Source organism: Neopelma chrysocephalum, unplaced genomic scaffold (assembly GCF_003984885.1).
Source record: "Neopelma chrysocephalum unplaced genomic scaffold, ASM398488v2 Primary Assembly neopelma1_24, whole genome shotgun sequence".
Lineage (NCBI taxonomy): Eukaryota > Metazoa > Chordata > Aves > Passeriformes > Pipridae > Neopelma > Neopelma chrysocephalum.
The window spans coordinates 4,895,073-4,909,666 of NW_020897693.1; the positions used below are offsets into that span (position 1 = coordinate 4,895,073).

At 40.1% G+C, this 14,594-nt stretch overlaps 1 protein-coding gene across 1 annotated transcript in view; it reads left to right on the forward strand.

Annotated features, from left to right (window-relative positions):
* The first annotated feature begins 1,009 nt into the window (after positions 1-1,009).
* Positions 1,010-14,594, forward strand: part of PDE3B (phosphodiesterase 3B) — an 87,086-nt gene continuing 73,501 nt past the window's right edge. Inside the window, exon 1 of the mRNA XM_027700887.1 lies at positions 1,010-1,999. Within this exon, the coding sequence (XP_027556688.1) occupies positions 1,025-1,999 (975 nt within the window). The 5' untranslated portion in view covers positions 1,010-1,024. The remainder of the gene's footprint in view (positions 2,000-14,594) is intronic.

A 14,594-nucleotide genomic window follows, 5' to 3' on the forward strand; every position in this document is an offset into this window, starting at 1 on the left:
TCAAAAGACGTTTGTTTCAAGTAACAAGGTAAAGATGCACAGTTATAATAAATTTTCAAAGTGCTAAATCGTTTTTCAGAAACAAACAGAATGAATGAGCAAGGGCGTTACTCAAAAATGCCATTAGTATTTGCCCTTACAGCAGTCTAAACACTTCCAAACAGTCTGTTCCAAAATGATTATTTTGATCCATTCCAAAGGGATTAGCTGGGCAAATAAACCTGGTCGCGCAACGCGGTCTAATCTGCAACATAACTAACAAAGACTGAAAAAAAAAGAGTGCAGACAATTACTCTAATCCATACTTACTTCTCGCGTGCTTAAAAAAAAAAAAAAAAAAAAGGAAAAAGGGATGGTCCTCAGAGGGGAAACACTTCGATACTCTGCGTGTGCTTTACAGTCCGTACGAGCAACTTTTCCTCGGCATCTCAAAGCAAAAGGACAAGATAAAACACAAAGTCGCGCCAGCTCAGCGTTCCTCCCCCTTCATCGCTTCCCCAGCCGTCCCTTCCCGCTGGCGAGGGCGGTGCGCAGTGGCCCGGGCTGCAGGGGGCCGGCGGGATAGAGATCGATATATATATATATTTATTTATATTTTAAAAAAGATCGCGGGAAGTGCGGTTCGCAGGGCCCTAGGAAGGGAGGGAAGGAAGGCGGGAGACAGAGAGGGAGGGGAGAAAGGGGGGCGGGGGCTGTTCCCGCCTGACTCCCACCCCCGCCGGGGCTGCGCCGGCGGCCGCTGCCGCCGCTGAGCGCTGGGAGGCGGCAGCGAGTCCCCGCCGCCGGATCCGCTGGGGGAACGCGGACGGGCGAGAGAGACTTTTACCTTTTCTCTCTATTTTTTTTTTTTTTTTTTCCCCCGTCCTCACCCACCATGCTGCGGACGCCGCTGCCCGTGGGGGACGAGCGGCGGCTCAGCCCGGCGCCCTCCTCCTGAGAAGGGATGCGGGAGGCGCGGCCGGGACACAGCTAGCGCGACCCGCGCCTCTCCCCCGACCTCCCCCCTCCCGCGTCCCCGACCACCATGAGGGAAGAGAGAGAAGCTGCCGCGGCGGCCGCCTCCCCCCACGGCCCTGGCAGAGCCCCGCAGCCCTGCCCGCAGCCGGACGGCGGCGGGGCGGCCCCCGCGGAAAGCCTGCGGAACGGATACGTGAAGAGCTGCGCGACCCCCCTGCGCCAGGACCCCCCGAAGAGCCTCCTCTCCCTGCTGCTCTTCCCCACCGCCTCCTCCTCCCGGGCTCGGCTCGCCCTGGGCGTCCTGGTCGCCGCTGTCCTCTCGCTCCTGGCCTTTCCCGGCCAGGGCAGCGTCCGGGAGCGGCAGGACGGGAGCGGCTGGCAGAGCCCGCGGCCGCTGCACGCCTTGCTGTGCCTGTCCCGCTGCCTCAGCCCCCTCTTCAGCATCGCCTGTGCCTTCTTCTTCCTCACCTGCTACCTGGCCGGCGGCCGGCGCGGGGAGCTCGGCGGCGGCACTCCCCGCTGGTGGCTGCTGGCGCTGCCCGTGTGCTGCTACTCGGGGGACTTCGTGGCGCTGCAGTGGCTGCTGCCCGAGGAGGGGCACGAAGAGGAGCCGCAGATGTTCCTAGGAAGGCTCCTGACAGTGCTGGGCTCGGTGACAGCGCTGACCCTGCTGCAGAGCTCTCTGAGGTTGCGCTGGAGCCTCCTCGTCTTGGTCTTCTCCAGCCTGGTGTGGTTGGTGCCGCTCGCCAGCTTCCCCTCGCTCCCCCCAGCCCTCAGACCGCTGCTGGCCGGCACGGCCGGGGTGGCAGGCTGCCTCCTGGCACTCTGTGGCGGGGAGCACGGCATCTTCTCGGCTCACAGCCGAGGAGCGCACCACCAGCATCATCGCCACCCACGGCTCCCCAGCGTGGAGGAAAAAGTGCCTGTGATCAGACCAAGGAGGAGATCTAGCTGCGTGTCCTTAGGGGAAACTTCGGCCAGCTACTACGGCAGCTGCAAGATGTTTAGGAGACCCTCGTTGCCTTGCATTTCCAGAGAGCAGGTAGGTTTCTCCGAAACTTGAAAGACAAACTTTCCGAGGAATGAGCGCCACTCGCTTTTCCTAACCGCTGTGTGCGTCTGTGCTGGATGTGTGCTTCCTGGCAAACTCCTGCTAGAGGAATGGAGGGAAACGTTAGTCCCTTAGCGGGTTTCTCCGCTCGGTTCTGTACAATCGATATGCTCCTTTATTTCTGAGTGGGAGCTAAATCATAATGATGTGTTTGCTGTAGGACAGAAGGCTCGCTCGCTTTTTATGTGATCTTAAATATTAAACAGTAGTTCTTATTGATTAGAACAAAACCTCAAACCAAACATCTTCAGCTATCAGTTACCTTGTTATTGTGATTATTTCTTTTCCAAAGCCCCCCACCTCCTCCGCTTCTGGCAGATTTTACGAGAGAAAGAAACCACAGCTTTCTAGCTGCTCGGCACTTCTGGTCCTTCCCGCTTTCTACCGACAAAATGATTGCCAAGTGCTAAAGAAAGACCAGGTTTTGAGGGATATTATTTATCAAATGTTGGCGTTGTTTGAGCGGCAGCTGTCCTTCTGCCTCTCGCTTGTTCCTCTGTCGCTTGTTCCTCTGTCTCCCTCTCACCCTCTCTTCCTCGCTCCACCTAAGTTAACGTTAGATTTGCGTTGATGGGTTTTAAGAAACCTCTTTTTACAGAAGAGAGAGCTGTTCAGTAGGGTCTGGAGGGATGCCCGAAACGCTCAGTTTTCTTGAATGGAACTCTGTTGGTTTCTACCTCCCGGAAAACTTTTCAATGAGTCTTGTTTTTTGTAGCGTAAACCCCCGTGCGTGTGGGGGAGTTTGTTTTTATTTGGGCACTTGCACGTCAACTGCAGGAACATCTAGTTGTGTTGGAACTGGCCCGAGGCTGCTGCAAGTGGATTATCAGCCCGGTGTAGGAGGCAGAATAAGGGGAGTGTATTTAATAAACGTGCAAGTGAGCAGTTTCTGGGAAGTGACTGTTGCTGCAGAATCCCCTGTCTATTACTGTCGTGGCTGAAATTCATGGATGCTAAATGAAATTTTCTAACTTTGCTTTGACGTGTATTCCGTAATGGACTTCTTACGATTGATTGTGAATTAGGTCTAAGGAAATGCGAGGTGAATCTTGAACGGTGGAGTAGTTTTCGAGCATTTTTCCCCCTGTTTGCACAGTAGAATTAATACAGCAGTATTAAAAGGTCAAAATGCAAGTATACTGTAAAAGGCTTCAGAAATAACTCATTCAGTAAGTTGTAGACTATCTAACGCATACAATGAAAGACACATTAAAATATTGTACTAGCAGTTAAGATACGTAGGGAATATTGTATAACAATTTACTTTTTCTATTCCCTTCGAGACAGTAAATGCGCCCTTTTTCTGTTACATTAGTCTGCAGTACAGAAATCTCAGAAAATGTGATTTCATTAACCTTTCTAGATGATAGAAGATATTTGTTCATATGCATGTTACTAAAAGCTTCCTTTGACGTTCAACTCCCTTCTTAAAGGCATGTGCATATTTCAAGTTAGGGCATTCATTATGCTTTAAGTAACATCATAAATGTCAACTATAACTAAATATGTAGAATTTATTGGCGGTACTTAAATCATACATGTTCATAATAAAATGGAACTGTTTGGTAGACTTCCAGAATTTGATATCTTTGTTATCACTAGATGTGAACAACAAAGAGATACGGAGGTCTTCATTTTCCTAATAGTCTATTATGCTTTACAGTAAATATTTGTACTTTGTTAAGTGCAGTTTAAATGGGATTCACAGGTACTTGTTCTGTGCTGTATTTTATATGCAATTTTACAAGGATAACACAGGTTAAATCTTCTGATCTCCTGTCTGACTTGGAGAGAGATCAGACATTGCAGAGATGATAAAACATCAAGTGTTTGGGCAGGGGGAAGGAGAATTAAGCCCATAATGTGTGATTTTATTTGAATAAACAGTGCAAGGTTTTTATATTGCTTCCTTGAAACAGAAGGAATGTATGCACTTAGTGCTTTTCAGAGAGAATTTATTGTATGAGTTGTCTTTAAGGGCTGATTACATGTTTTGCAAATCTTTATAAAATATTACAATGGTTCTTTTCCAGTATTAATATTTTCAGAGGGAGTTTAATGAGCATTGTTAGGAAGATCAGTACAAGGAACATGCTGCAAGTCCATCATGACAGGGATACTTTGATGAATGAGTTATTACTGTGATTCTACTAGATGTATTTTGTGTGATTGTTACAAACCTCTTGTATGTAGAGGTTTATGTCAAATATAAATAGCAAGGTCAGAAGGTGACCCCAAGGATCATCTGGTTCAACCTTTCTTGGCAAAAGCACTGTCTACACAAGATGGCCCAGCACCCTGTCCAGCTAAATCTTAAAACTGGAGAATCCACCACTTTCCTGGGGAGATTAATCCAATGGCTAGTTGTTCTCATTGTGAACAAATTTTGTCTTGTGTAGATTTTAATTATTCTTTGAGGAAAATAGAGAGTATTAGTATTGACCTTAAATTATGTGGGCCCTCTGTCTAGTTAAATGCACAAGAAAATACTTATTTAGTTGATTCGGGGGGTTCCCTTTAATAAATTATTTTCTAAGGGGTTTGTGTGCATCGAGTGGGAGGCAGGATGGAATATGAACACACAGGTATGTGCAACCAGTCCTGTGTGGACACAGAAATTGGATATAGCTTTTGCTGTTTTCTGGGGAGGAAGTGGAAAGAGGCCCTGTAAGCACGATCCTGTAAAAGTTTGCTAATTCGAGCAGTCCTCATGACAAATATTTAGATTATTGCTTTCTGCAACAGGTGCAGCAACTGTAATGCTGGAGGGTTGATAAAATTAGTTTACCTTTATTCTTACCTTATATATCAACATCCATATTAACTTTAGCCATCAAAGTCTGCAAATTCCTGCTGTGTATAACTTCTCTTCAGTACATGTCTGACAGTGTAGTTTGAGGTGGGAGAAAAGAAACTTGAATAGATTATATCTTTAAATTTCTATGTCCATATACTTAAATACCATTATCAAATATATAAATACACATAGAAGGAAACAATATGAATCAAATTAAGTCTAAAAGTCAGGCAATTGAAATGTCTTTTCTGAAGTCTGCTATATTAACACTTCTGCTCACAGAAATTCATGTGATTTTAGGAGTAAACAGGCTTTTATATCCTTGCTTCAGTGTTCATCTTGGACCTAGGGAGGAATTGCAGTAAGACTGCGGGACTGATTGGTATTTCAAATTTTGTGTAGGTCATATTTTGATTGCATGTGTTAATGGGATGCTAATCTGTTAGCTGTACCTATTGCTACTCATATCAAAGGGTTTATCTTCATTGGCTGTTGCATATTTAGCACTTTATTTCATAATTTCTTTTTTGCCTGAAAGCCAGATCAGAACTGGGAATTTAAAAGATGCTTGTCAGTGTTGCAGGTCTTGTAAATACTGTTCTGAAAAATATGATAGTAAAACTTTTTTCCTTTAAATTGATGGTGAACTTGCATGAGAGAGCAAACAACTATGTGTAGGAAATCAAACACAGGAGCTTCTCAGAGTCCAGAAAGAATATGTGATTTCTAGAATTCATATTTTTCCTTCAGTAAAGAATAGGCCTTCCTAATTAAATACACATAAGTGTCCAAAACAGTCTGCAAACAGAGCTGATACATTTTCTGGTTACCTGATCAGGTTAAAACACATAGGAAAGCTGTGATATTTCATGGACAAGGACTGCCTTCATGTTGCACTCTGATAATTGCAGGAAGAATTGTCTTGTGTTTAGGTTGTTGGATTGGCTGCTTCCTCTCCCCAGTTTCTGTTCCAGGCTATCTCGTACCTTTGATGTATTACCCTAGAAAGATAAGGACTTGATTTCAAGAGTCTAAAATATTTGTGTAACTTGAAATTAATGCAGTTCCTTATTTGCTTAGGAAATTTACATCTGTGTCTGTTTCCTATTTGTGAAACAAATTATACTTTGTCCCTAAGTGTTCAGGGTATAAACTTCCTAATGCAGAAGCTGTCAGTTAATGTGTATTTTAGAGTGTCTTATAATTGTTAAATTCAGATACTGTTTGCAGCCTAAAAACATCAGCCTTTACCTGTTAATTGCAGCCAATAACAAAAAATGTCATTCTTTTTGCTATGTATTTGACAAACTAGCTCTTTGATATTTAAAGTTTTCCCCTCCAGACTACAATGACTCTTACCACAGTTGTACCTGCATGTCAAGATGTGTTTCTGTTGTTAACAGAATCTTCATGTCTCTCGGGTTTGTCTTATGGGGAAAATCAAGGTAGCGATGTGTGTTGAGCTGTGAATGTAATTAGTTTCAATGGGATGCAGCTGAGTGTGAGGAATGTGCAAAGGGAAGGATTACATGGTGAAAGCAACAGGCTTGGAAAACTCTCTGCAACCGTATTTTGGATGAGTAGGATTCTATTGTTTCTCTCTGACCTTGACTAAATATTTTGTGCTGGATGAAATGTGAAATGAGAAGACTCTTGGTAAGAGTTGCATCCTTTTTTCCTTTTTTTTTTTTCCATTTTTTATATTGGTTATATAGTTTTATTCTTAAAGTATTATACCACAAAGAAAGGATGATTTGAGTATGGTTTGCCCATAGAGAGGTCAGAGTTTAAGATGGTATCCTGTGGCAAAGTGACCCCAAGGATTGTGCAGTGGCTCACAGAGAATGACAAAAAAAAGTATATTAGGGAAACTGAGTGCAGTTAAGAACTCTGTTAGCTAAGTTTACCTTGGCTTTCAGATATTCAAGACTTGGTGGCAGTTCATATTCTGCACAACTAAAAGCAGGGAAGCATGACTGTAAGTTGTCAGTGTAGCAAAGGAGGTTGACTGTTTCTTCAGGTGTGTTTTCCTGGAAAGAAAATGTAAATGGAGAAAGGAAGGAGATCAAAGACAACTGCTGTGCAAATGCTGGAGAAATTTGGTGGAGGAAAGAAATGGAAGACACTTTGAGAGATGGTTTTAAGAACTGCATTATTGACTGTGTTGAAGAAAACTAGCAGAATAAATTGTATAAAGTACTAATATTCAGCTTGGACCAGGAAGATGTTTTATATTTATAAAAGAAACTTGCATAGATGAGGAACAAAAGGTTCCCAGAAGAATCTAGAATGACAAAGTGAACAGCCTCCATGCTGAGGTTTGTAAACAGTATATTCTGTGAGGTTAAATATGAAAGGTAAGAGAATTGCAAGGAGTTGGGTATATCTTCCTGAGAAAAAGACTCATTTTCTGACACAATGTAAGTCTGAGCATGTATATGCCTGACAGTACTATCCTAATAGTTGAACTTGACCAACAGAACTGATTGAATACTGAGGCCTTAGAAGTTCCAAATCGCAGCAAGTTTTATGAAAAACAGGAGAGTGGGAAGTGAAGGGACCCTATGGAAAATGGCCCAACACAGGGCAAGTCTGCAGTGTGAGCTGAACTCTAGGAATCCCCATGACAATGTCTTATGCCATGAGTGAATACCAGAATGGAGGTGGGGTGGGGATTCTGGTAAAACCTAGGCCTTAGGTGATGTTTGATAGGAAAGTTATATTTTTTAAAAAAGCCTTTTTCCTCCTGCTTTTCTTTTCCAATACCTAAAAATGAAAACTTCATGTAGCTTTACCACCCTTCAAACAAATCACTGAACAAAGCCAACTGCAACTATCAGATGATACTTGTTGCTGAAGATGGGAAAGAGTAAGTCTTTTACTTTTGTGCAAAGATAAGGATTACAGGTAGGGAAACTGGGAGATGGAGTCTGTTCTATTGCTGATGCAAAAACTTGTTGAGAAAAACAGTTGAGAAACTTCTGCCTGCCAATGAGGAGGGAGGACAGACCACAGGAGGCTGCAGACATAGAATATTTTGCTGGAATCTTACTGATTTTTCCAGGATAAAACTATGTGGAGAGCAAGCTGAAAGAATAGTTGAAGATGAGAATAAAGGGGAACGAAAGGAAATGTTGAATTTCAACATGTCCTTTATAATGGGTGAAAACAATGCTTAGAAGATGGAATGACCTGACAGAATAAGTTTAAGTGGTGAAAAACAAAAAAGGGACTTTCCTGCAACTCAATAGCAGAAATGAAAATTTAAGGTTAAAGCTAGAGCTTAGGTTGGTCAGGGCAGACTGTGTGATGTATGATTGATTGTTAGTGAAGCATAAAAAGGACCAATAACTTTAAGGATCCAGTGGCAGTAAAAGTGTACTAGAACCTTCAAAATAGACAGGAGCCATGGGTGTTAGTAAATTAGAGTTCACAGGGTTAGGAATAAACTGTCAGGTGATGGCATTTGGGGAAGGGAAGTGTGAAAGAAATAGGTCAGAGAGATCTGTGCTTAAGGAAGGCCAGTTAAGTGAATGGCCTTGCTGGTGAATGTGACAAACCAAACTGTTCTAGGAACTAGAGATGCCGTAACAACACATGACTGCTGAAACAAAGTGGAGCAGTTTTATATTTGAAAATGGATCATACAGCTTTGGGAAAGGACATAATTCATATAAATACAGGCAGCTGGTGACCAGGATTAAGTTTTTATGTGTTGGGCCATCCTTAGTTTTTCATACATAGCTTTTATACGTAGCACGTTCCTTTGAAACAAAGTGCAAATTTACTGGGAGGGGGACAGACTAGGGCACAGATACGCAAGTATATTTTTTATATCTGTTTGTTTGTTTGTTCAATATTTATGAAAAACAGTGCTGTTATGTAGAACATTCATGATCAGCAGTGCTAACCTCACTCTGTCTGTACCTCTGATAGGTGGTGATAAAGCAAGACTGTGTCACACCTGCTTGTTTATGTCTATTGTCAGTATGGTTTTATCAGCAAAGTTCATAATACAGGATAAATCTTTCTGAAAGTGTGTGGAAGTTAGAGTTAGCAGAGGGAAGTTTCATCAGTTTTATTAGAATAACGGCTTAACTGTGACTCCCTGCCTAGGCACTATGGGTTACAGTGTCTCTTTAACCTTCATTATTGGTCATGTTTCATTTCATTTTTGTTTAATTAACCCCCTTTAAAGGATTGGAGCTAAAATAAGGCTAAAAAGGACATTCTTACACTAGGCTACATATCTGCATCTTTGACACAACTTTTTTTTTTCAATGTGACCTAAAATTAAAGGCCTGTATTCACATTTAGGGACTTTTTAATTTCCATAAATTCAGTTGATATTACAGGTTAAATCATAATGTATTTTTAGCGTTTTTAAATTTATTGCTTTTCCTCCTTAAACATGGTTGTGTGACACCTGTTTGCCACTTCAGGAATATCATTTTATTCCTTCTGTCTGGTAGATTCTCTTAGAAAAATTCTAAATTTCTGGATACTCTAAGTTACTAATACAGGATAAGAAGTAGAGGGTTTTTAAAGAACAAGTATCAGTGAGTTTTTCTAATACTTTCTGGCTCTCCAGCACAGTTTCTATCCTTTCAGAGAAATTACTGATACATCTACTGTTTTTCAACATTTGATGACTGCTAAACGGTAATCCTCAGATACCTCCTTATCTTTTGTGTGAGGGCTGTGTGGTGGGCAAGGAGCCTCACACTGCATGTGCTTTACAGGCAGGGTTAGTCTCTTAGCTGGGCTTGCAACATTGAAAATGAACTGACTTTTGGTGAGCTTTTTCTGAGGCAGGGTTTGATCTCTGTATTCATAGAACATCATTGGTAGTTAATAAAACCCTGCGTCATATGTGTAGTTTAATGATGCTAACTTGAAAAAAAAAAAGGAATGTTTTTGAGAGAAGTCTTAAGAAGTGATTATTGTTTTGATTAATGTTCACAGTAGCCTTCATTTCATTTGATTTGCCACCTAGACAGTGTAGTGTGTAAATATACTCACAAACTCTTTATTATCTGCTCTTGCAATTCCATAGTATCCACTGCATCTCCCTCCCTTAGAATTATCCTCATTACATAGCATGAAATTAAATTTCATTTAATTTAAACTGTGTTTTATGTAGATACAAGCATTTGTGTTCTTATGTGTGGGTAGCAGGGGAGGGAAATTTGTGTTCAAACCTAACGGTGTGATTAACAGGCTGAAAAAGTTTAGATCCTGCTGTGCCTGTGAAACACCATCTGCTCTGGCACTGCCTGCCCTGAGGGAATTGGCTCAGATTGGAAGAAGTAGAGGCACAGTTTTCCTCTTGGCTAGTTGGATCTGCAAGAAACAGACTTTATTTTGCTCGGGGAAAGATGAATGTTGATCCAAGTTAGACTGTTTCCATTGAGATTGGCCATACAAAAGGGCACAGAAACACAGATGTGCCTACTATGTATTGCTGCTTATAGACTGGGGTGATGAACTCATTAATGATGACAGGGGCTTGATTCTACCTAATATATTAATATAGGATAGAGCAGTATATTTCATATCTTAACTAAAAAAAAAACACAAACAAGCTTGTCTTGTCCACCCTTTATGTGTCCTGTTTCTGTCCTTGTTCAGCTAACTGCATTTTTAGGGCAGCATAATATCCTTTTGGGGACCACTGAAATATGCTTACCAAACCAATTTCAAATGATCTTGCAATGGGAGAATTTCCATAGATTATGCACACGGATGTTTAAGCATCTTCCAGTTTTTTCTTTTTTTGTTTAAATAGTAAAAAAGCTGTGAAATGTTACTTAGGATCTTTTCAATGATTAAAAAGCTGTAGTATGTCTCTCTGCAGTTAAAATGAGTTATTACCATGATGTAAATAACAGCTTTTTGCTGTTATGGTAAAGCACAGTTGAAAGTATTTTGATTATAAATATCTGTTAAATTATTTTTATGTAGTTGTAGAAAGCATTAATTAGAATTTGTATCACCATTTCTTACTACTTTTTATTCACCACAGCAGAATGTTTCCATGCTCTGGTAATATCGAAAGTCTCATTTTTCCTTCTATTTGCAGTCTCTGCTTGAACAAGTTTGATTTAGAAAGAAGAGTTTGGAACAGCTTTTCTGTTAATGACCAGTCTGTTTTTGTCATTGCTTTTAATTAATTTATTTTTCATAACTGGCAGCCTGTTCATTAGATGCCAAAGAATTTTAAAGAAGTTTGCAAGTGATAAGTTTGCAAGTGATCTTCTATGATGTTGAGATTAAAATAAAAAAATGGGAGTAGATGAGCAGAGGCAGATGCTGGCTATTGCTTTTAAGTGTGACTTGTGTTTTTAAATCCTCTGAGACAATGACTGTCATATCTGAGACATCTGCAGAAAGGTCTTATGAAGAAAAGAGTATTTCAATGTATGTGTGAAGGATAAGAATTTTTTATGAAGACTAAAAATCAAAAATAGTTAAAAGACCCATTATTAATATCATCAGGGATAAAATTTCCAGACAAATTGATTTGGAAGCTGGTACTATACATGTAAATATGAAATTGATTCCTTGTTCAGGAAAGTGTCTTAAACCTTAGGAAATATTTAGACTGTGTTTTATGTAATAAAGATGCCATTTCAGGCATCTGCAAAAGTCAGTACAGCTTTAATGATGGATTTATAAAAGCATATTTAATCTTATGCAGTTTTTCTTTTAAGAGACTATTTGCTGTTAAGATCTCATTGCTAAAGATTTGTAAGTCTTCTGTGCTTGCCTTAACACTTATTCTAGTAGGAAGCTCCCTAGAGTCAGTAGAGTACTTAAGCCTTCAAGTGGAAAAGAACATGTGTTTTGCAGTGTTTAAGGATTGAGATTATAGTCCTTACTTGTTTAAAAATTCACAGGGTTTAGTGTAATTTATAACTTTAGCTCTGTAGTAGCAAGTGTTAACAGTCTCAAATACATTGTTAGAGCTATGTTCCTTTCACCTGTCTGGTGATGGAGAGGGTTGGTGTGCCTTTAGAAGGCACATCTTTGTTTTTAATTATTTGGGCCTTGAAAGAACAAGAAAAAAAATTTTCCAGGAGATTAATGTTCAGTGGTAAATTGTTTATTTGCTTGTCCTTTTTGAAGTGTCATTTTTCTCTATCTTTCTGTCTTTATCTTTTCTTAATTTTGAGATAATTTTAACACCAGTGTGTTCTTTCTCTTCCTATGTGTTACAAGATCAGTATCGTAACTTGGTCCAAAATTACAAGTGTCTCTTTCAGCAGAGACATAAAAATGTTGACTCAAAATATTTTACGTTTTTGGAAACCTAGCAATCAAATTATTTTTTGAAAAAAATTCTAGAAGACGTGGTAACATATGATTTTAACATAACAGAATTAAATATTTATTTGCATTTACAGAATTAAAATATTTCTAGAATATCTTACTTCAGTACATGAACTGTCCATTATTAAAAAATCAGACATAACTAGCTGCATTTAAGAAGGCACATACATTTATTTTTTACATAGTCATTCAGACTTTACCTTGATAGTATAGGATACTTTAAAGTTATTTGTGTTTTTCATTTTGTTCTTTTAGTTCTGCAGGTTAGATACAAGGTGCTCATTCATCTGCTTCATTCTCTGTAAACATAATTGCAAGTTTATTTGTGAGATCTGAGCTCTTAGTATGTGGGCTTATTCTTTGCTGCCCAATCAGAATCTGTATGTCTTTGGTACTTTCAAAGCTGAAAACAATCCAGTGTTTGTTTGTTTCCTGGATGGAGGGGACAAAGGTTTTCTAGTTGGTTTGGGGTTCGTTTTTTGTGCCTTTTTTTTTTTTTTTTAGAAGACTAAACCTTTAACCGTCAAGTTTATGTTTTGCCTGGCTCTCTCCTGTCATAAGCAAGTGAGGAGGGAGTAGTATTGACTCCAGTGCTGTAGTTGTAGCAAGAGTAGCTGACTGACTAATGTCAATAGCTGTGCCTCAAAAAATAAATACTGAACAACTTGATCCCTTCACAATTGAGGGAAAAAATTAGAGGATTTGTATTTGTTGATGTGCCTTCCTGCAATGTTTTAGGGATATAAGTAATCTTTGCTTGATCTTTGTAATACTGATGTTGAATTCAGTTGAGGTATTTCATTCTGATTACAGCTTGGGTTGTAACAGGGTCAGTAGAAACAGAGCAATATTTTCTGTCCTGATGCCTTGAACTTTGTTTACGTCCACAAGGCAAGCACATTTAACTGGACTTCTGCAGAACTTTATTTTCTTTTCAAGGAAATTTTGAACTTTATTTCTAATTTCTGAGTAATACTTTGGTTCAGCATGTCTGTTAGATTCCCAGCTGTGTCCCAGGTCTGTTTTTCGTCCCATTAGCTCTGATTCACTCTTTTACATGTTCTGCCGTGATACCCCAGCAGATTTCAGTAAGAGGGGTAAGCCAAGAAAAGCCAAAGTTAAAAAGAACAGCGAGTTCCCCACACCTGTCTCAACATGTGCATCATTTGGGAGGTTATCCAGCTTGGTGGACAGAGCTGTATTTTAATTCTTGTGTCCCAGAGTATAGCAGGAGACAGAGCTGGAGAAAACTACATTGTGATGGTAGGTTCCATAGTCTGTGGATTGTTATAAGGCAGATAACAATTCTGAGTATTGCAAAAGTACTAAATCATTAGTATTTGGATAGATTTCCAACCCTTGTAGAGGCTCACCTTCTATGCAAAATGGTCTTGTTTTGTAACAATTGGTTAAGTCCTTTGGTGCTTTTGTTCATATTTAGATATAAGTATTTTTTAGCCCTCTGACAGAACTTGTATGTGGATGTTCTTCCACTGGGTTCTCAACCAGGCGTCTAAAAACTCATTTTGTCAAAGTCATCCTCGGCAACCATTTTATGTTTTTGCTTTGGAAAACTTGTCTGAAACTTGAATCCCATAACCTAAAGCCATCATGTGGCTCATGATTTTTCTCAGGACTCCCTAATCCATTGGCAAATAGAGTTAGGGTGGGAATCTTTTGTATCCCAGCATAACCCTGTAGCAATAGTCTTGCTAGTCTGTGCTGGTTTGTTTCCCTCTCCTACGGGGATATTTGGGTTCCTCAACATGCCTTTTGTCATCCCAGGTTTTCTACCTGTTCATCCCTGAAAGTTCTTGATTTCTTTATGGAATTTCCATAACACATACCAGACTACTTCCTTTACTTTTTTTTTTCTTATCTGGCTTTCCATTCAGTTGAGGAAAATGGGTCTATGGGTGAGGAAAGCATTTCTTGCTTCTTCTCTTCCACCTTCTTACATATTATGTGGGTACTGCAACATCAGAACAAAGAGGAGTGCAGGTGCATGGGAAGAAACTAAGAAGTGATGCAGAGAAAAACTATATTAATAGAGTAGAAAAACCTGCTGATGGAAACATTTGTATTTTGAGAGCAATGTCTCTGAGATGCTAACAAATAGTTAATTGTTGACTAAGCCAGAGCATTGATTATATAGTGTAAACTTTTCGGTTTCTTATTTTCTATGTAAGTATAGTTGCCAGTGCATACTTGTATACTGTTGTTTGGAGTTTTATTTCAGACTGTCTGTACCCCTGGGCTTTTTGGCCTAAAACTTGATATTTTATTTTTTTGGAATATGGTTAAATTATGATAGTAGATTTGACCATGAAAACTCCCAAGAAACTGGAGAAACCACAATGTATTTGAAAGAATGAGGCTGCCAGTTACTGGAAAAAT